Below are 22,750 nucleotides of genomic sequence, written 5' to 3'. Positions count from 1 at the left end.
AGAGCCCTGAAGCTCCTCCATCTGGCCCAGAGCTCAGCTCCGCACTTTTGAGAGCCCCTTGCCCTGTGCCCATCCTTCATCCTTTCACTACACAAAAAGGACAGACACACTTAGGGCTGTGTGGGTTCCATGCCCACTCACTGAGGTCTCCCCAGAGTGCCCAAGTACAGACACTCGCCCTTGGTGGGGACCAGGGGAGGGGGGAACACAGGTGGCAGGAGCTGTCTGCAAGGGGAGCAGGAAGGTCAGTGGATGCACAGCAGTGGCCACGAGGCCTGCGCCTGACTGCACATGGAGGCGGGAAACTGAGGCCACTGGCAAAAAGGCATGAGGGAACACATATCGATGGGCTAGCCAGGCTGCCACCAGGGGTGAATCCGGGTGTTCCTTTCACAACAGTCACTACATTCAAGGATGAGTCTCTCTGGGCCACGTGTGGCTTGAGTGTTGACTGTTCACCTTGCAGAGATGGAAGCTTGCATAGACCACCATCGATCCCCCCTTCCCCTCTGAATGCAGGGCTGTGGGGATCCAGGGCGGACCACAGCTCTGTAAGAGATGGCCGGGCCAGACACTCACCATCTGGTTTGCTGCTGCCGGCTGGCCTCCAGTTCCTGCAGCTCAGGTAGGGCATCCCTCAGGGGGTGCAGGTCGCCTACCACCACTGTGGCCCTGCGCCTTCGTGCCTCCTTGAGCTTCTGCTCAGCCAGCTTTATGGCTTCAATTTCTGAGGGGAGAGACAGGAGTACATGCCAATTAAACCCCATTCCCCAGCCCCCCCCTGCCACCAGAGGCCACCAATGCCAAGGCACCCACTAAGCTGAATGCACCCTGGGGCCTGCTTGTTCCCAGAGAGCAGAAGTATTCTTTGTTTCCCTGCTGTCACCTGCTCTGCGCCCCTAAAGACTTGGGGGGCGGGCCAGCTCTGAGTTATTTTTTTCTTCTTAATCACAGAGGCACATTTTAATTACAGGGCTGACTATAAGCTTGGAACTGCAGCACAGGGGACCGCCTCCTCTATGAGGGGCACAGTGCAGAGCCTGGGCACACAGACATGAAGGGAGGCTGCAGTGCAGGACCTGGGCACACAGACCCAGTGGGGGGCCTGGCACAGGGACAGTTGACAGATGCAGGCCCGAGGCTCCATTTCCATAGGTCGCTTACTGAGAAGCCACAATGTCCTTTTTATCCTGGGCAATCTAGAACCACGTGGTACCTCCTTGAGACTGTGAGATGGGGAGAATGGCCTCATGGGAAGGAACTGACAGCCACAGGGAACAGCAGGGAGCAGGGTGGGTGGCCAGGTGGCATGCACAGCACTAAAGTCAGAGAAAGTTCACTGCAGGGCACAGCCTTGGGATCCAATTTTCTTCAAAAGATGGATTCAATTCCAAATTGCTAATATTACAAGTACTTCAACTTGCTATTTGCCCGCATGTGGCTGTGGGGTGTATACAGTTCTGGGACAAAGTCCCACCCTCTGTGGGTGACAAAGCAACACAAGGACTTTTAGTGGGAAACTTCAAGCATGCAGAGACCCTAACAGAGGGGTAAGGAACCAGCAGCTTCCTCCTCCTCAGCACAGCATGAGCAACTGTGCCACCACCTACAGCTGGGAAGATGCCTCACAGGGAAGGTCAAAAAGCACCCCACCCCCACCCCTGAAAGCAGGTCCTACACAGCAGGGTCTATCACTTCACCCTGAGACAAAGACAGCTCTCCAAGCCCTCTGCCCAATGCAGCCTGAGAGACTCCATGGATTCATAAAGTGACAATTTAGTGTGTGGGGGGGGGGGGATCATTCTAGCTGGAACAGAGCAAACAATTCACTTAGTACCTCATCAAAACTAGTCCCTCTTCCTTGAGCTAGTCTGGGGGCTGAACTTCCCTGGCAGAAAGAGAGCAAGGCTGAGGAAGACATGCAGTACAGTCACACACAAGCAAATCTAAGCCAGATATGCCCAAACAGGGTGACCTAGGGCGTGCAGGGATAGTTTGGTGTCTGGAAGCTGTTATAACCCACCATGACCCATGACAATGCTGGCTAAAAGGGGAAAACCTGGTCACTGGATGTACCAGAAGAGATGTGGTAAAACTCATTATCTAGTCGTGGTAAAAATTACAATGAAACCATAAACAGATCTAAGACAGCAAATACCCCATCCGTTTCTACTGAGCTCAACAAGATAGCAGAGCCAACCATAGTCTCTTACACTCGAGTCTACCAGTGAGGCAGAGACAGAGGCGGGAGAAACAGCAGGGAAACGGTAGGAGTCAAGGCAGATGTGCCCTGCCTCAACCCCTAACCACACTGCAACAGGGAGGGCTTTATCCAAGCTGAGCTCAGAAACTAATCTAAATCCCATTCTTAAACGAACAAAACAAAACCAAAACCCTTAAACGTTAGAGACAGGAGGGTAAGAAGTTCACGGTCTCCAGGACCGTCCAGGATATTCAAGGCCCTGTCTCCAAACATAAAAGTCCCAATGTGAACAAGACCTTATTTCCACAGAATAGGCAGAAAGGCAGAAAGCAGGTCTATTAACCCTTGAAACAAACAAGGATGGAGTCCAGAGCGGAGTGCAGACAAAGACAGAGAAGTGCACGCACCTGCTGCTGCCCCTCACTCCCTACACCTGATAAGGCCACAGACATTCAAGGGCCATCATCAAAACATGCTGTCCCAGGGAGGGAGACCATTCCTCAGAGATCTGACACTGGGGTGGTTAAGTCAACAGGCAGAGTGGGGCAAAAAGGAGTGAGGGACAGGACAAAGGTAAAGCTTGGGACAGTTCTTCACAGTGACAGCAATGAGAGACACCGTTAAAAAAAGTCCCAGAGAATCCAGTGTAGCCCCAGACGTAAGACATGACCTTAGCAAGATCACAAATGTAAGGTTCCTATTTAAAAAAAAAATCACTTGTACTTTTACAACTTTTAGAAGTTTGCACAAAACAACACACACACACACACACACACACACACACACACACACACACACTCGGGGGAGAACATCTGCAACACTGATAATGGAAACTAAGGAAACCTAGACCAATGATGAGACAATCCTGTTCCTAGATTTTGATTCAGTGTTGGTGACAAACCCTCCTGAAGTTGACCTACAGACTTAATGCAACACAGATCATGATTCCTCTAAGCTTTTGTTGTTGTCTTTAAGAAAAATGGAAAAGTAACAGTAAAATTAAATGGACACGCTGAGAACCGGCAATACCCAGAGCATCCTAAGACAAAGGAGCAGAGAAGGCCTTGTGTGACTGTCTCCCTGCTGGAACTACAATGATCAAAGCACAAGCATGGGACAGAGGAAAGCCACGTGACTTTCAAAAAACGACAATCCAAACAGCAACAGTCTGTATCAGACTGTGGCAGGACTACCCACCAACTCACAGCTGACAGACGCCACGTCAGGGTGGATCACACCTAAGGACTAGCCAGGCTGGGCACTTTCAAAAGGGAAAGAACAGGGCAAGGCATCTTCGTGACTCCGGGTTAGGTGCTCTTTGGGGGGTTTTGTTTGTTTAGGAGACAGAGTCTTTTATCTAGCTCTGGCTGCCCTGGAACTCACTACGTAGACCAGGCTGGCTTCAAACTCAGAGATCAACGTAGGCAAGGCTTTCTTAAACAAAGTACATTGTAACCATATGGAAAAATAAATATAGGTTAGATTTTTTTAAAATTAAATTCTTATAGTTTAAAAAAAAAAGGGGGGGAGAGTCCATGCATTGGTGGCACACGACTTTAATCCTAGCATCCAGGCGGCAGAGGCAAGCAGATCTCTATAAGTTCAAGGCCTGGTCTACAAAGCAAGTTCCAGGGCAGCAAAGGCTACAGAGAAACCCTGTCAAAAGTTAAGAAAATAAATGGGCAAAACAGTCTGCAAGGAATACAGCACACACAGCTGACCAAGACCAGCAGGTCCCCTCCAGAACACACAGCTGACCAGGGCTAGCAGGTCCCCAGAACACACAGCTGACCAGGGCTAGCAGGTCCCCAGAACACACAGCTGACCAGGGCCAGTAGGTCCCCAGAACACACAGCTGACCAAGACCAGCAGGTCCCCAGAACACAGAGCTGACCAGGGCCAGTAGGTCCCCAGAACACACAGCTGACCAAGACCAGCAGGTCCCCAGAACACACAGCTGACCAGGGCCAGTAGGTCCCCAGAACACACAGCTGACCAAGACCAGCAGGTCCCCAGAACACACAGCTGACCAGGGCCAGTAGGTCCCCAGAACACACAGCTGACCAGGGCCAGTAAGTCCTCAGAACACACAGAGAATCCCCAAGCTCAGTAATAAAAACACAGAGAAAAATGAACCTCACTGAAGATGAACCGCAAAGGAGATGTACACACAGGACAGCACTCTGCCACAGAGCAAAGACCTTCATGCCATGAGATGTTAGCCCATGTCACCAGATACATGACTGAAGACACACACACACACACACACACACACACACACACACACACACACACACACACACACACACCATTGATCAGCACGGCTGTGTAGCCACAACTCTCATGCTGCTGGAGGGGCGCACATGAACGACTGCTTCAGAAGAATGTCTGGCAGTTGCTTATAAAACTAAACATACACCTGCCCTATGACCCAACATTCCATTCCTAACTATTTACATAAGAGGAATAAAAACATGTCCACAGAAAGACTGAAGCAAATGCTCACACAGCCTTATTCACTCCAGACAAGATGGAAAGACAGATATCCATCAACAGGAGACAGGGCAGCAAAGACGGGCAGTGTGATGCCTTTAAGCCATGGGCCTGGCCACTGCTGCAAGTAGTACAGCCTAGCAGGAAGGCAGAGTACCTACCACCTGTGTGCGTGCACTCCCAGGAGACAACAGCAAACCAACCACAGACATGCCCAACATGACACCTCACCCTGGGCAGTCAGGTGGTAGATGGAGCTGTCAGAAGTCACTGTTGTGCTAGGCAAACACACTCTTCACAAGAGAACAGAGAGGATCACAGACAAGCTAAACGCTAGCCAACCTATTTGGGTGCAAGGGTACAAATGCTCCCAACTTGCTTCGAAATGCACTAAGAAGATGCTGATGGGTAGGCAGAATGGACCAATGAGCAGCTGAGAGGTAAAGAAGTACAGTGCTAACTGAAGACAGCCCCCGCCATATTCTGAGAACGGGGAGTCACACAGCGTGAGGGGAAGATAGCAGGACTGGTAATTAGTAGCCAGGATTCTTAGACTAGAGAGATGAAGCTTCTTAATGAATCTCATCAGAAATGGCAGAACACAGACAAGAATGACAAGAAAAACTCAGCAGTTAACAGCTCTTCCTGAGGACCCAGGTTCAGTTCCCAGCACCGGCAATGTGGCTCATACCACATTATAACTCCAGTTCCAGGAGCTCTGATGCCTTCTTCTGACCTCGGCAGGCATGTGGACCAATCATTCACACAACATAGGAAAGGTATCTATCTAATGAGGAAGCAGGGCCGGAGATGTAGCTCAGTGGTAGAACACTTGTCTAGCATCAGAAGGACCCTAGGTTCAACCCTCAGTACTGGAGAAGGGTGGTGGCGGACACAGGGAGGAAGAAGCAATACAAGGCCTTTTGCTAATAATGTCTGAGATCTGATGAAATTAAACTGTTTAAGAAGAGATCATGAACAATTAAAGCTGACTCAGATGGATCAACCAGCAGGAACAAAAAGTTCCGTATCAGAAGCAAACCTCAGATGCGGCCAGGTCCTGCAGCCGAAGCCTCCGCATTTCCTGCTCAGCACAGAGAATACACCGCACAGCCTTTTGCTAGGAATTATGAGAAAGTGAAGAGAGCAGCCTATTTCTTTAAAAAACACCCGAAATGTAACAAAATATAAAACTAGTAATCACTGAGGAAATTGGTCAATTTCTATAAATACTGCTTCAAAAAAAAACACTCTTTAAAGTTTTCAAGAAAAAAACTTGAGAAAAATGACCTTATTTCCAAGAAAAAATAAAGCAAATCATATTTCAACATGCAAGAACACAAAGATGAAAATGTTCCAAATTAACTCCCAAAGTAGGCAGAATCACACCAAAAAGATAATCGCTAAGAAAAAAAAATTACAAAACAAATCTTTGCGATTTTCAAGTAAACAGGAAAATGCTTAGGAAAAGTCACACATAATCAGCATTATGGAAAAAAAAATAAAATAATTTAAAAAAAAAACAAAAAACAAAAAATGCCTAATACAAGAAGGGAAGGGAGTGAGGGAGAGCTGCTCCATCTGCTCCAGATGCCTGACTGGAGACCACGACCAAAGCCAACTTCAGACACGCCAGGCAAGCCGCCATACTCCTGTAATCCTACAGATCAGGAGGTCAAGGTCAGGTTTGGCTATCTATCCAGGGAATTAAGCCAGCCTGGGCAGTAGAACACCATTATAAAACAACAACAACCAACCTCAACCAGACCTGGAAAGACCTGCAGACAGGCTGACCTTTGTGGGGGTCTGACCCCACAGATATACATGTTACCTCTGTAGTTAAAGCTGTCATTATGGAGCCCCAAACAGACGCTGTCCCAAAGGGACAGAGAACAACTTTCAAGATGGGTTACTACAGAAGAGGAAGCAAGGATGTTGCAGGTGGCTCGTGGCGGTCTATGTCTACCCTGGGGACAGACTACCTCATGAAGCCCTGACTCCCTCTGTGTGGCCAAGTGAAGCCAGTCACTGAGTGCTGCCTCTAATGCTTCCCAGGGAGCTCCTCCTGGATCCCACCAGGGCCTCTGAGGACAAAGACATGACCAGCATCCACGGGGCAGAAGTCCAGCCATGTGACACCAGTGTCCGGATGAGAATGGGCCAAGTGTGGCTAATTCACAAGATAAGGACACGAACTTACTCTGTAGCCATCGCTCATGGCGAAGCCTCAGCTTTTCCTTCTTGGGCAAAATGGTCTTTGGCTCTGTACCTGAGGAGAGAGAACACATGAGTGAGTGAGCAGTGAGGTCAGACTGTGTCTATTCAGCCCAGGTCCCTCCACCCCTGCAGAGGCTAAAGCCAAGGACAAGGCAGGCTGTGACCATGCTCAGGTGATGAACAGTCCTACACTTTCAGCCTCAGGGCTCCACACAGCAGTGGGTCCCTATGTAGGAACACTGCTGTAAAGCTCTCCAAGCTCTGCTGGCCCTCCAGTGTAATGTGGGGTTGTCTCGGTGCCAACCCCAGGTCCTGGACATGACACATCTCCACCTTGCTTGCCAGCCATTAGGACACAAAGCTTGAGAACAAAGTCCCCAGGAGAGCTCCCATCACTGAACAACAGCCCACAGCCTCTCATCTCTGGCTCTCTACCCTATCTTGACTGGTGGTAGCTTCACCTGCCTGGTTCTGTCCTCTCTTCCTTGTGCTCCTGGCCTCAGGTAACCTGCTATGTGTGTTGGCACATCCCTACTGTACGGGCTGAACTGTGTTCCAAACCCACGTGCCGCAATGCTAACTCTAGGTTCTTTAGAATGGAATGGCAGGCAGCCAGGCATGGAGCTCATGCCTATTATAATCCTAGCACTCAGGAGGCTGAGGGAGGAGAAATGCCACACTTTTGAGGCCAGCTCAGGCTACAATGAAAATTTCAGCTACAAAGTGAGACCTTGTCTCAAAACATTTGTTCCGAAGTAAAAGCAGTATGACTATCTTTGGAGACAGGGAGAGAGAGAGATGGTTTGAGGCCAGCTCGGGCTACAATAAAAATTTCAGCTACAAAGTGAGACCTTGTCTCAAAACATTTGTTCAGAAGGAAAAACAGTATGACTGTCTTTGGAGACAGGGAGAGATGGTTAGTTCTGAATGCCAACTGAACATAATGGGAGGGTCGTCTCAATGAGAAATCGTCTAGATTATGTTGGCCTATAAGGGATTTTCTTAATTGGACTGAGGTGGGAAGATCCACTGGGAAGATGGGTACTACCAATGCAGGGGCTAAGCTCTGGATTGAATGAAAAGCAGAGGGCAGGCTGGACAGTGGTGACGCACACCTTTAATCCAAGCACTGGGGAGGCAGAGGCAGGTGGATCTCTATGAGTTGGAGGCCAGCCTTGTCTACAGAGAGAGTTCCAGGACAGGCTCCAAAGCTACACAGAGAAACTATGTCTCAAACCTCCCCTCCCCCACAAAAAAGCAGAGGGCAAACTCAGCACTAGTATGCTTACATTGTCTCATTGCTCTCTGCTCTTGATCATGGATACAATGTGACTGGCTAATTCAAGTTCCTGTTGCCTTTCTGTCCCCGAATTGATGGGACTATAACCTGGAATTGTGAGCCACATAAACCATTCCTCCCTTATGTTGTTTTTGTCACATTTTATCACAGCAACAGAAAATAAAACTAAGACACAGGTCTTGGGGATGGAGAGATGGCTCAGAGGTTAAGAGCACTGGCTGCTCTTACAGAGTCCAGGTTCGGTTCCCAGCACCCACATGGCAGTTCACAACCATTTGTAATTCCAGTGTTAAGGGATCCAACGCCCTCTTCTGACCTCCACAGGCAATGCATGCACGTGGTACACTTACATACATGCAGGCGACATTCTAATACAAATAAAATGAAAACAAACAAATCGTTTTCTTAAAGGCACAGGGTCCACAAACAAAGGCAGTTTAAATAAAATGTGGTCCCCTTTACAAACGAGGTCATCAAGGTGGCCCTGAACTTGCTGACTGGTATTCTTATGAGGACCATGAGACAGACAGGGAAGGCCACAGAGAGAAGACAATATCAACCAGGCAAGAGGGACCAATGGAATTGAGCCCTCCCTCTTACAACTGGGTCGCACAGTTGAGCCTCCAAAGCCACTGAGACCATATGCACTTAAACCACTGGGTCTGTGGTACTGCCAGGCACACTCATCTTCTTATATGATGAAGAGCAACCAGCCAGGCAGAGGACTTACAGAAGTCCCTAGTCCCTGCCAGCCATGACTGCAGGCAGAGGGCCTCTCTGTGGCTGAATGCTCACTTGCCTGGGGGCATTTAAGAACACAGGTTATATCTCCACCAGGAACCAGACAACATGGCCCTATTTTTCAAAGGCAAAAACCAGGGCTCACCACAGCATGCTCTGTGTGGTAACATCAGCTAGACCTGTCCCAATTAACCAGAAGTTGGCTGACGGTGGAACACAGACAAATGGACTATGTAAGCAGACAGCACTGATGGGCTGGCTCTGAGGAGCCTGGACAATGCCAGCAGGGCTGCCTCTTCTCTGAGAATGATCACAGCCCACTCTTAGTACAGCTGGAGCCAGCTAGGGTCACCACCAGCCAGTGCAGCACCTCCTGCCTATAGCAAATAAGTAGGACTAAGCATGGAACTGAGACACTAGAAGGCAAAAAAAAAAAAAAAAAAAAAGGAAACTGGTTACTGGGCCCCCCGAGCCCCACATCCTGGGGCAACTTGGTGGCATGGCTTCTTGGTGGGATGTGTACATCTCTGAAATAAACCTGGAACCCCACTTGATGGAAACACCAGGACTAGGGCCAGGGTCAGTGGGGTCAGTTCACTGGTGTCTCGGCTGCTAGTCTGCTCCAAAACAACACAAGGATGGTCCGTGCCCTTGGCCTTAACTGACTTTCCTAGAGATGACATGGCTTTAGCTGCGGACACATGCTCCCAATGTATGTAGGAAACCCGGTCTCCTGCCATCTTACGCACTGCACGAGGATGTTCCTGAATAGTACAATAGAGAAGCTGCCATGTTTAAGGGTAAACAAGGCATAGGCAAGTCCTGTCTCGGGAAGCTGGAGACCCTTGTTAAGCTACTTCAGCCTTCGCTGAGGGATCAGGAGGCACAGAGCCTCCGCAGCTGGTGACTCAGTTCCTTCCCACAGTTACAGCCAAAGTGCTGGAGTCCTGTGTCCCTGCTTCTAGCCTGGAGCCCACCTGCCCTCCTGCTCTCCACCTCTAATTACTCATTTTCCACTAGAAGGAAGGGCTGGGAATGCACTGAGATGGGGGCTATGGAGGGGGTTGGGGGTAAGAGGGCCCAGGGTTCAGTCATTGCTCCCCCGGTAGGTCTGACGATGCAGCATCGAATGCGCTACCCTGAGCTTCAGTGTGCCCTAGAACCATACCTAGGCAGGTGTCACAAGACTAGGTGTGCAATGTCAGACCACAAGTGAGGTGACAAGGCCTACATGTGAGGTGTCAGGCTGGGGTGGGATTTGAGGGCTTATCTGAGGGTACAAGAAAAAAATGGGCTTAGCACAGCCAAGACAGCACCAAGGGATGTGTGTGGGGGGGGCGCCCAATGGTAAGACATCCAGGGGGCAGGAAGTAATTCTCCCTAGATGATTCTTTCAACTTTCTGTAATGCTGCAATTACTCCAAAGTAAGAATAACACCCAAGGTCAGTGGAAACTGGCCCAAACAGTAACAGGCCTAGCATCACACGGCATGAGGGATGCTGGAGCAGGCTACGGAGAATGCTAGCTAGAATGTGACCCTCTCAGCCCTGCCCGGCCCCCCAGAAACAGAACTGAACAGGCTGTTCTCGCAGATGCAAAGGGTTTGGAATGCTGAGGTCATGCAGAAGCTGAAGCCCTGACCCAGCCCTCGGGGTCCCACTGCACTTGGCACTGATGTTTGCCCTCGCTTCACTGCACTCTGCACAGGCTAACGGCAACTCCCCATGGGCAGAAAGACGGGCCCAGAAACCAGCAGCAACCAGACAGATAGGTGCAGACTCCATGATGAGGACAAGGGGATGGGTGTGATGGTAGCTGGCCTGTGCTGGTTAGAATACGCACACAGAAGGGGCCGTGGCTGCTGCCCAGACAGGGAACCTCTCGGGAGCTCAGCCCTAGCTGTGGCCGGGACAACAGGGCTTTCAAGTGTAGCTGTTTCCAGGCTTCTCCCTGACTAACAGTTGTCACAGCATCAGCTGCAGCCCTCACACCACGAAGGAAGGAAGGAGACAGAGCCCAGCAAGCATTTCTGAGGAGTGACAAAGTGACAATAGCGACAGCCATACTGGGGCAGGACACCTCAGCCCAGGCTTCTTTACCAGACAACTGGAACTTGAACAGGTGCAGGACTGCAGGTCCAGAGCAGGCCCAGCTGCAGGACTATGACCCCCCAATCTACAGTTTACCCCCATAGGACGAGCAAAACATTTAAAATAAAACTTGCAACACAGCTGAGGCCTACACCAATCGACACTGGCCAGTATGAAAACAGGATGACTGGACAGACAGGAAGGGCCAGAGCAGCAGCAATGTCAACCCTGTACCAGTATCTTCCTAGCGCGAGAAGGAGATGTCGCCACCCGGTCCTCCTGGGCTGCTCAGGACCCACAGCACCCAAGGAGAGTGGCAAGCACCCTGCATGGGTCGGTTTTTTATTACTGTGAGAAAGCAGCTGAGATAAGCAGCACTGGAGAGGCTGAGGCGAGAAGACTGTCATGAGCTCAGGGTTAGTGAGAGTGAGGCAGTTTAAAAAGGGAGTGGCTGGATAGCTCAGGCTAAGAGTGCTTGCTGTCTGTGGTGATACTTTGTGTTTTAACAAGTAAGGCTTGCCTGAAGATCAGAGTGCGGAGCTAGCCACTAGTTAGCCATAGATGCCAGGCAGTAAATAGTGGCGCACACCTCTAATCTCAGCACGAAGAAGGCAGAGGCAGGTGGATCTCTATGAGTTCAAAGTCACCCTGGGCTACGTGAGATTGATCCAGTCTAAAAGAGAAACAGACCCAGGTGGTGGTGGCTCACACCTTTAATCTCAGTACTTGGGGGGGGGGGGTCACACGCCTTTAATCCCAGCACTAGGGAAGTAGAGACATGAGGGATATGGCTGGGCAGAGAGAGGAATATTAGGTGGGAGGAGACAGGAGCTCATGGCATGCGGTCTAAGCAATCAGTCTGAGGAGGCAGTTTGAGGACAGGATCGCTCGCCCCTTTGGTCTGAGGATTCAGTAGAGGAAAGAACTGTAGTGGCTGACTTCTCTGCTTCTCTGATCCTTCAGTATTAACCTCTCTATCTGACTCTGGGCTTTTATTATTAAGACCAATCAGAATTTGCACTACAACGACCTGAGTTCAAACCCTGGATCCCAAAGCAGACAGCAACAGTCAACTTCCTCAAGTTGTCATAGGATCGCCCAACATATGAGGTGGCTTGTGTGTGTGCATATGTGCACACATACATACTCACACTGTACACATATAATAATAGTAAATTAAATCTTAAACAGGAGGGAGGGCTGGGTATGGTGGTTATTGGCAAGGGATCATCTGAATGAGGCTAACTGAGGTGGGAAGAACTCCCCCAAATGCAGGGTCCCGTTCCGTGGGCTGGAGTCCTAGAGGGCATACAAGGAGGAAGGGAGTTGAACATTCGTCTCTCTCAGCTTCCTGACTGTGGAGAGAAGCAGTGGCTCAAGAAGCCATCTGGGCAGCAATGGACCGTGACCCTACGAAGTCACGGGGGCCGCTAAGGCCCTATAAAGATGGCACATCTGTGTGGAATTGGAATACACAGGGCAAGGGTATTCCAAAGGGAGGCAGCCAGATCAAATGCAGAGCCCGGTAATAGGACAGGAGCTACTAATCACAGGGTGACATCTGCACCCAGCACACACAAGCCTTTCCAGGGTTTGATCCCAAAACCTACAGCTGCCTGTAGCCTACCTGCTGACGGAAGTCGTGAGTGAGGAGCAGAGAGCCTCTGCCGAACACTGCCAGTCAAGCTCCACAAACAGCAGAAATACACCAAGAACCCAAAACAGACCCAGCCACTTGGTCCACAGTACTGGGCTTAGTGACAGCGCCCCACATGCTCAGACTGCATCCACTCCTGCCTGTCCTCCTGAGGCAAACGAGTGTCCAAAACAACACCCCAAACAGGGGTTAGACACCCCCAAAGAGGCAAACAGCCTCCAGTATTGCACCCCAGCATAAGACTGGTGGTAGGCACGGAGTTCCCCTCCCTAGAGGGTTCTGAAGCAGCTGGGGACAATCTGTAAGGACAGAAGAGCTTCTGAGTCCTCTGGTCCCAAACAAGAGCCATCAGGCCACCTCATTAGCCACTGGGAAGAAACAATGCCTCACTGAAGGGACATGCCACCAGGTGTCATGGTCTGGGACAAAGTACAGTGACGACAATCTGAGCACCCACTGGCTAAAGGACCAGGTGGGTCCTGTAAGCAAACGGGCAGGTGGCTCCAAATAGACCTGGGAGCATGTGGCAGGTCTCATGTGAACACGGGGGAACAGTTAACATGACATTAAATACAGGACCCACGCAGGAGCAGGTTCAACAGGTCACCTCAGAGCTTGACCAGCTGTCCCTACAGATGCTTCTTGGTTACGAGTTACTTTTCATGCAACTCCAGGTGGAGGTTGGGTCCTGGTGGTCAAATATCTGCCACAGGGCGGCAACAGTCCACAAGGCTGGCTCCATACTTACAGGCAGACCTCCAGCAGGACAGGGCGGAGGAGCCATGTCCAACTATGCTCCCTGGTCTATCAGGGCTGAACATACAAGGACCCCAAGAGCCCTACACAACAGACCTTGATTCTTGGGGCCTAGGGATGCAGTCCCCTCAACAGTCCCGGGCTTCAACACCACCACAGGTGGGTAATCCCTACTAGGTAGAGGTGGGTACTTGATATGGTCCACCACAGAGCACAGGAAACACTCAGGCAGTGAGGGTGTCCGGGGAGCCCACACCCATCTTCTACCACATGCTCTGCTGCTGTATGCTTAGACAGGTTCTAAGGCCCCAAACCCAAAAGGCACCTTTGGTCTGATGAAAGTGTCGGCTGTCATGCTATTTGGAACATGTTCCAGTAGCTATCACAGGTGAAGCCCTGCTTTGTTACCAGCTCAGGTCAGCTTCTATACTCACGCTCTGAAAAGATAAAATGGTAGGTCCTGGCACCATATAAACTAAAGCTGCAGGAAGGAAGTGGCAATGGGTAGACCAGAACCTAGCCCTAGTTGGCTCCCTGCTGGCACACACAAACACTTGTGCATCACACTCCACAACTAGGTAATAGAGGACCCAAGAAATGTCATTGGAAGGGACATGCAGAAGCAGTCACTGGGCCATTTCTGCCAACCCTGGTTTGGTATCTCAAGATTTGTGCACCGATAAGTCAGCCCAGCACCCCACAGGGAGTGCTTTCAGACGAACAGGCCTGTCCCTCCTGCTCTCCCACAGTCCAGCAGCCAGCATTCACAGGGCACCGCAGGCAAGGTCAACTCATGCTGTGACTTGCTTCTACAGCTTGTTCCCATAACTCACTGCCGTGTGCACATGCTAAGCCTGGGGGTTGAGTGGAAACAGTGAAGAGTGTGTCCTATGGGTTCTGTCATAGCCTGATTTCACAGCTGTCTATTAAAAAAATTCCTAAAGAAAGTCCTCCTCCTCCTAGGGTTCTGTACACATGAGGAACTGGCTTCCAGCAGGTCCTCTCCACCAGGACCTTAGGAAATGAAGCTTTGCTGCCCCCTGCTGACCAGAGTGAGTACACAAAGAACCTGGCATTCACAGAAGGCAGACCCTGCAAAGTCACACTCACTCTGCTCAGCCTAGGGGAGACTGAGGGTCTAAAAAGATACAGCCACCTGAGCTCTGGAACCTGTCATGACGCCTGAGAAGACCATGTGTGTGCATTCTGGGTTTCCTGCACCACAGCTCTGTGGCCACCTCACCTTGCATAAGGCTCTTAATGACCCTTTTCCCTCACAACTCCTGGTGGCCATGGCACCCAGCAACATACTGACCAAGGGCCACTGACGGTGCTATTCACACACTTCTCACAGCCTCCATTCTAGGAGCCCCTGCCCCACCCTGGCTCTCCTTGGCAGGACTTGCCTCATCCTGCCCATATCTCTGAGTTAGAATCCAGACAGATGACAGCTGGAAATGGATCAAGCTTACTCTCTGCAAGTGTTCGGGACAGAGAATGGGAAATAAGATTCCAAAACATGCTCCATACAGCACAATACCAGTTTAGCTTCATGTCCAAGTTCAATAAAGGCAGATGCCAGACAGCATCTGCTAGGCAGTGTCATGCCCAGGTTCACTGCACCAGCTCAAGCCGACTACAGCAGGTGACACACCATGTGCAGGAAGGGGTGGGAGGAAGGGTGCTCACTGGTGTCTGCCACAACTCCTTCAACCCCTGCCGAAAGAGCAGGCAGGGGAGCCATGAACCACTTCACATGGGGGTTTGGGATCCCACAGAGAAGACCCTCTAGCCCATAGGACAAAGCTGGGTTTATTGGCTGGGGATGGGAGAGACCTCTGGAACAGCCTCACCTCTCCTCCCAGGGCAAGAGATAAAGATGCATAGGTCAGGAGCCCCACAGCCCAGCTGCAGAACCCTGCCCCTTCCAGGAGGCTGCCTGTCACAGGAAGGCAAGCTCAGCAGAGCAGGAGGGAGCTGGTCCCCAAGGCACCAAGAGAAAGATGAGAGATGACACTAACAAGCACTCACAAGGACAAAGGTACTACCACCTCCTGGGGTTACAAGCCTGCATTCGATAGGGCAGCCTGTGTGTGCACATGGGGGGTCATGGCAGTTGTCTATCGTCCTTGGGTCCATACCAGCAATAGCCACCTCAGCTCCTGAACCTGAAGTGTGGAATTATTTCTGAGTCAGTCCTGGGCAAGGATGAGGCATGGGGCAGGAGATGTTGCAATGATACGGGCAGAAAAACATCCAGGAGCATAGCTTATACCTCTGAAACTAGCAGGTCATGGAGCAAACTGTGGGGAGCAAATGAAGTCCTGAGTGACAGCATATTGTTGACATAGGCTCAGCCATGCCAAGGACCCCAAGGCCTCAGACCCATAGAAATGGCAAAGCCTTCCTCTGGTCCAGGCACAGTGTTTACCACTGACCAGTGTGCAAACACTACCAACTATAGCTTCCTCCTCCAGATGACCGCTACCTGAGACTGCTCCCCTACATAGACACCTTGTGCTGGCTAGTTTGGTGCTTGATGAAAACTAGAGTTGGGGCTGAAGAGATGGCTCAGAGGTTGAGAGCACCGACTGCTCTTCCAGAGGTCCTGAGTTCAACTCCCAGCAACCACATGGTGGCTCACAACCATCCCTTATGAGATCTGGTGCCCTCTTCTGATGTGAAGATATATATACATGGAAGCAGAATGTTGTATACATAATAAATAAAATCTTAAAAAAAATAAAAAAGAAAGAAAAGAAAACTAGAGTCATGGCCAGGCGTTGGTGGCGTATGTATGCCTTTAATCCCAGCACTCGGGAGGCAGCGGCAGGCAGATCTCTGTGAGTTTGAGACCAGCCTGGTCTAAAAGAGGTAGTTCCAGTACAGCCTCCAAAGCCACAGGGAAACCCTGTCTTGAAAAAAAACAAAACAAAAAAAAAAACCAAAAAAAAAGAAAAAGAAAACTAGAGTCATCAGAGAGGGACCCTCAAATGAGAAAATGCCTCCTTAAGACTGAGCTATACGCAAGCCTGCAGGCCATTTTCTTAGTTAGTGATTGATGTGGAAGGGCACAGCCCATTGAGGGTGGTACCATCCCTGGGCTGGTAGCCCTGTGTTCTAGAAGAAAGCAGGCTGAGTAAGTCACGAGGAGCAAGTCAGTAAGCAGCACCCTCCATGGCCTCTGCATCAGCTCCTGCTTCCAGGTTCCTGCTCTTGTGAGCTCCTGCCTAGCTTCCCTCAATGGACTGTGATATGTAAGTCAAGTTGTTTTGGAAATGGTGTTTTGTCATAGCAATAGAAACCCTAAGACATCCCTGAGTTCCCAGATTGCTGGGTACCCTCCATCAAAGTAACCACAGCCCGCCAGAGGCCACCCTACTCCAGCTTTCCAGTATGCGTGTCTGTCCTTTCTTTGTTCCTGCTTGCCCCGGTCATGTTTTCAGGACCAAGCTGTGCAGGACACACAAGAGACTGAGTCATAGATTCAGCTTCCTCTGTGACCCATGCCCACTCTGACACAAGTCAGGGCCCTCTCAACCTGCCTGGCTCAGGTAGCAAGCCAGTCGGGAACAGAAGTGGCCAGCAGAAAAGGTACCAGGCAACCAAAAGAATCATGTGGAGAGGGTTCTGAGATGCAGACCTGGGAGGCCTAGGTTTTGAACGCCTCAGCCAGGTGGCAATGAGATGAAGGACTGGGATTTACATGGGGATTGGGGGGGGGGGTGCCCCCAACAGCTCTGAAGGCATTGCTGTGCCCAACAAGCTGCTTATCTGTTGTGCCCCTGGGCAGAGAAGGAGCCAAGTCTACCCTATTTCACCAGGACTCTGTGAGGTCTAACAGTCCCCCATGTCTAGCCTAAAGTTAACTGAGGACAGATATGTGACAGCTAGAGACACGGACAGTCAGAGGGGCCCCCCAAGAAGGTGGGGCTGATTAGAAGACACGTGGTATATACACCATGGAAACTGCAAAGAAGAGTCCCTGGAGGTATCTCAGAGACCACGCTTGGTATTCCGGGACCAAGGTTGGCTGTAGAACTGAACAAGTGGTGTGTGTATTCAGGAGCACCTCCTCCTGTGACATCCTGTGCCCCAAACACATGCACTGAGGCAAGAATCATGGGCAAAGACAACCAAGGCTACTCTCTGGCCAGGGCTATCATGATCCTGAGGGGCCCTCCCAAAACCCCCAAAACCCATCTCCACCTCACACTAAAACTCCAGACCCTATGCCCGCTCAATGGGGCAGACATGGGAAATACACAGTTAAGGAGGCCAAAGGCACAGGAATAAATTCTGCATAAGATAAACAGATAAGAGTAAAAAAAAAAAAAAATGCCAGTGTTTGGGCTGGGCATGGTGACACACGCTTTTAATACCAGCACCATTTGGGAGGCAGAGGCAGGCGGATCTCTGTGAGTTCAAGGCTAGCCTGGTCTACAGAGTGAGTTCCAGAACAGCCAGGTCTGTACAGAAAAACCCTGTCTTGGAAAAAAAAGAAAAGAAAAGAAAAGAGAGTACCTAGGGTCACAATACTGGTCAGGGCTAACTACCTGGCAGTCACAAGGCCCACCTGTTTTCTGCCTTCTTGTTAATATACAGGCATAGCATCAACTTTGTAGGTAACTTTATCTATTATGTGCTCATGAATTTATGAATGAAATGCCAAGCGGTCTGGTACTTGCTTCAGAAGTGCTCAGTGTATGAGCACTAAGGGCAGGCATTTGGCACATGGAACTTCTCAACACTATTCTTTCTACTTAGTCTATTTTAAATTCTTTTCTATAAAAGTAACATCTTTTTGTTTTATTTTGAGACAGGGTCTTTCTACATAGCCCTAACTATCCTGGAACTTGCTCTGTAGACCAGCCCAGACTCGAATGCACAGAAATCCGCCTGCCTCTGCCTCTGCCTCTGCCTCTGAAGTGCTGGGATTAAAGGTGTTCGACACCCACATCTGGCCTAACATTGTTTTAAAAGCACAGGCTAGCCCACAGGCAATTGTTAGGCTGCCCTCTTGCCTCTCCGAAGGTAGGGGACTCACCTCTCTTTAGGGACACCACACTCTTCTGGTCCAGTTCCAGCCTCTGCACCAAGGCACTAGGGTCTATCTGTGTCCTGGCAAAGATGTCATTGTGAACCAATGTCCAGTCCTGCAGTCCCAACAAGAGAAGAGAGGACGACATCAAGTTGACCTTCAGTTTCGGAGTCAAAATAGAGAAGATGGCAAGGCAAAAATCCTCTACTTCTCAACCAGAGAGGCCCTGGGAGGGCAGCTGTGTCCCTGTTCCCAGATCAGGCCTGTACCCAGGCTTTTCCTTCCTATCCCCGATCAGACTGGGAACCATCAGGCCAGCTGTGTCTATCAGAAAAGCAGAGTAGAGCTCCACCAGCAACAGAGACTGAGCACGGCCTCCACGCAAACATATGCCGGTCCAAGAGCAGCTCTGAGGGAGGGCATCACTGCTGCTTGCAACTGTATGCCTAAATCCTCCCAGGAGTGAGCAGAAGGAATCTTAATCTTCTAAGTCCTCCACCACCTCTGAGGGTCAAAATAGGGATACCAAGCACACAGCAAGACAAAGATAGGACTGGCCAAAGGGGCTTAAGAACAATCTCTGTCAACAAACAGCTTAAGCTTGAGCCAAGTTATCAAATTAAAAGGAAAATGGGGGAAATAAGCAATGGGAAGATGGAGAAAGGGATGGGAAGAATTCTCAAATAGTTTAGCCGTATGGACAAATAAAAAGCTGGGCACAGTAGGCTACAGCCTAGGCAGAAAGTGACAAGTCGTCCTGATCTATAGTGATACCCTGTCTCCAAAATAAAATAAAATACATAAAACAATGAAATGAAATAAATAAAATCCCAAAAAAACAACCAAACAATGGTAGACACAGGTCAGTGGTAGAACAATTACCTAGATTCAACTCCTAGTACAGAAAAATAATGCACTAATTAAAAATGAAAAAGACGCTAGGCGGTGGTGGCACACACCTTTAATCTCAGCACTCGGGAGGCAGAGGCAGGCAGATCTCTGTGAGTTCAAGGTCAGCCTGGTCTACAGAGCGAGTGCCAGGACAGGCTCCAAAGCTACACAGAGAAACTCTGTCTCAAAAAAAACAAAAAAAAAAACAAAAAAAAAAACAAAAAACAAAAAAACACAACAAAAAAAATTTAAAAACAACAACAACAAAAAACAAGACATCCAAGCAAACAGTATCAATAATGATTGCTACAATACTAACCTGTTTCCCCGCAACAAAAAAATAAACTCAGAAATGGTCTATATGAAAAATTAGATGGTACCTCTATACACTAGTGATGAATAAGCTACCTCCAAAATTCAGAGAAAAAAAATTCTATTGGTAACAGCATCAAAAATAATAAAATACTACCAGCCAATGGTGAATGCACACCTTTAATCCAAGCACTTGGGAGGCAAAAGCAGGCGGATCCCTTGAGTCTGGGGCCAGCCTGGTCTACAGAGTGAGTTCTAGGACAGCCTGGGCTACACAGAGAAACTCTGACTCAAAAAACAAAACAAAAAAATACAATATTTAAGGTCCAGTAAAATGACTCAGTAGGGAAAGGTATCTCCATCAAGGTTGATGAGCAAAGCTGAATCCCAGAACCCATGTGGTGGGAGAGACTCAAGTCCTACAAATTGTTCTCTGACCTCTCTACATGTGTACCCCATGGCATTCCTGTGTCCAGACAAAACAAAAATAAATTATGTAATATTTAAGAATAAACAACAAAATTAGTACAAGAATTTAATCATAAAAACTGCAACATATATTTAAAGGGATAAATGGTAAGTTATCTTGTTCTCATTAACTAAAAGATCAATATTCTTTTTTTAAAAAGATTTTATTTATTTATTATGTATGCAACATTCTGCTTCCATGTATATCTGCACACCAGAAGAGGGCACCAGATCTCATAATGGATGGTTGTGAGCCACCATGTGGTTGCTGGGAATTGAATTCAGGTCCTCTGGAAGAGCAGCCAGTGCTCTTAACCTCTGAGCCATCTCTCCAGCCCCAAAATCAATATTCTTAAGACGGCTACATCTCCTAAACTGCTCTAAATATTAGCTAAAAACTCCATCATATGTCTACCAAGAAGGCTCAGTGGGTAAAGATACTGGCCACCGAATTCAATCCCTGGAACCACATAAAAGGAGAGAACTGATTCCCATGAGTTGTCCTCTGTCCTCCACAGACATGCCTGGGCATACATGTGTCCATATGTAGACACAGTAAACATATTAAAAAAAAAATCCACACTAAGTCAGGTATTGGTGGTGCATGCCTTTAATCCCAGCACTCAGAAGGCAGAGGCAAGCAGATCTCTGTGAGTTTGGGGCCAGCCTGAGCTATAGAATGAGTTCCAGGACAGACTCCAAACCAATACAGAGAAACCTTGTCTTGAAAACAAACAAACAAACAAACAAACAAAAAAACCAAAAAAATCCACACTAGATGTCTTTTTTTTTTTTTTTTTTTGCAAAAATTGACTCATTGATACCAAAATCCATAAGGGAATGCAAAAGACACATCGGGAGATCGGAAGAGTCACACAGTCCTGTAAAAGAAGGTGCTTGAGGACATACATCTCTAGAGCTAAAACTGACTCAAAACACTCTAATCCAAGCTGTGTGGTACTGCCATAAAGACCAATGGGAGAAAACTGAGTTAAAGCCAGGACTCTAGAGCCAGGTTTTGGCAAACACCAGCAACTTCACTAAGTATCTGGGCATCCTCCAGGATTTATTAACTCTTAAGAAATCTTATCTATCGGGGCATGGTGATGCATGGCTTTAACCGAAGCACTTGGGAGGCAGAGGGAGGGAGGCATCGAAGGAGGGAGGGAGGGAGGGAGGGAGGGAGGGAGGAGGGAGGGAGGGAAAGAAAGAAGGAAGGAAGGAAGGAAGGAAGGAAGGAAGGAAGGAAGGAAGGAAGGAAGCAAGCAAGCAAGCAAGCAAGCAAGCAAGCAATCAATCAATCTCATCCAGGAGCTAGAGAAATGGGTGGCTCGTTGACTAAGAGCACTTGCTGCTCTTGCAGAGGGCCTATGTTTGGTTCCCAGCACACCCATGGTGGCCCACAACCATCCCTAACTCTAGTTCCAGGAGATCCACACACGCCAGCTTCTAACAGCACCAGACACACATGTGATATATGCATACGTGCACTCAAAACACAGGTACAAAATAAAAGATTTTTAAAAAATCTCATCTGCCGCAATCACAAATGAGACTGTCAGCTTTACAGGTGTGTGACACACGGCACACAGTAAACGCTTGACAAAAAAAGCTTTAACAATACTGTTGGGAAGCCACTGGCCCCTCGGTCCAAAGATGCCCCCTCTGCTGCTCCTATGCAAACCAGAAAACATTGCCAAGGCAGCTGAAGGAGAAGCACCAGGCAAAGAATATGTGGACACATAGCGCAACGCTGACGAACCCTGACAACATCGCGCCAAGAGTCAAAGAACCCAACACAAGAGACCACAATCTCCCTGCATTCACACAGACTGTCCACAGCAGAGGCCAAAGGCAGATTCCTGGTTGCACAGCGCTTCTTTGCGGGTCACCTAACTTGAGGAACCTCTCCTTTGCTCGAAGCCCGGAGCGATTTTAAAGAGCTAGCATTTCCGCAGCGTGGTGGGATGCTCTCCTCCTCCTCCTCCTCCTGCAAGGGAGCCGCACACTTCAACCAAGAGGGCAACCGATGAAGGCACAACGGGTGCCTTCTAGTTAGGGACCGGGTCAGGACCCTAACTAGAGGGGCCGGGACACACACAGTGGAGGTGGCACCCCCGGTGTGTGGGACAACAACCAGCCCTGCTCTGCGGAGACCCCGGCCAGGCGGGTGCCCCACACCTCACCTTTGCCCCCGCTCCGCCCGCCGACGCTAGCGGGAGGACCGGCTCCGGGGCGCGGGGCGCGGGGCCGGGCGCAGCCTCCGCGTCGGGCCTCACGGCCGCCCGGTGCACACGTGCTCGCAGCGCCCTCACTTTCCCCATCTTCACAGGACGATTCCGCCAAGGAGCAGCGCCGCCGCACTAGCGGAAGCGCCTCCCGGAAGTGCTCCCTGCGGGGCGGAAATAGAAGCCGGCCCGGCGCGGATCCGCGTCCCGCCGCTCCCCGGAAGGACCTCCCGTCTGGTGTGCGCGGCCTCGGTGCTTACGATCCGGTGGAGCAAGTCGGGAGTGCGCCAACGTGGCTGCTGTGGGACCGACCCTTGGTCTTGCAGAAACCAGGGGGATTAAAACGACAGGG

At 49.7% G+C, this 22,750-nt stretch overlaps 1 protein-coding gene across 1 annotated transcript in view; it reads right to left on the bottom strand.

The window, feature by feature from the left end:
* Positions 1–22,529, bottom strand: part of Fam207a (family with sequence similarity 207 member A) — a 32,905-nt gene extending 10,376 nt beyond the window's left edge. Inside the window, exons 1-4 of the mRNA XM_027394299.2 lie at positions 22,357–22,529; positions 18,506–18,614; positions 6,897–6,965; positions 580–727 (exon numbers count right to left, since the gene is read on the bottom strand). Of these exons, the coding sequence (XP_027250100.1) occupies positions 580–727; positions 6,897–6,965; positions 18,506–18,614; positions 22,357–22,494 (464 nt within the window). The 5' untranslated portion in view covers positions 22,495–22,529. The remainder of the gene's footprint in view (positions 1–579; positions 728–6,896; positions 6,966–18,505; positions 18,615–22,356) is intronic.
* Positions 22,530–22,750: the final 221 nt, after the last annotated feature.

This window comes from Cricetulus griseus, assembly GCF_003668045.3.
Source record: "Cricetulus griseus strain 17A/GY chromosome 1 unlocalized genomic scaffold, alternate assembly CriGri-PICRH-1.0 chr1_0, whole genome shotgun sequence".
NCBI lineage: Eukaryota > Metazoa > Chordata > Mammalia > Rodentia > Cricetidae > Cricetulus > Cricetulus griseus.
The sequence above is the reverse complement of the archived record's forward strand: the minus strand, read 5'-3'. Positions and strand labels throughout refer to the sequence as shown.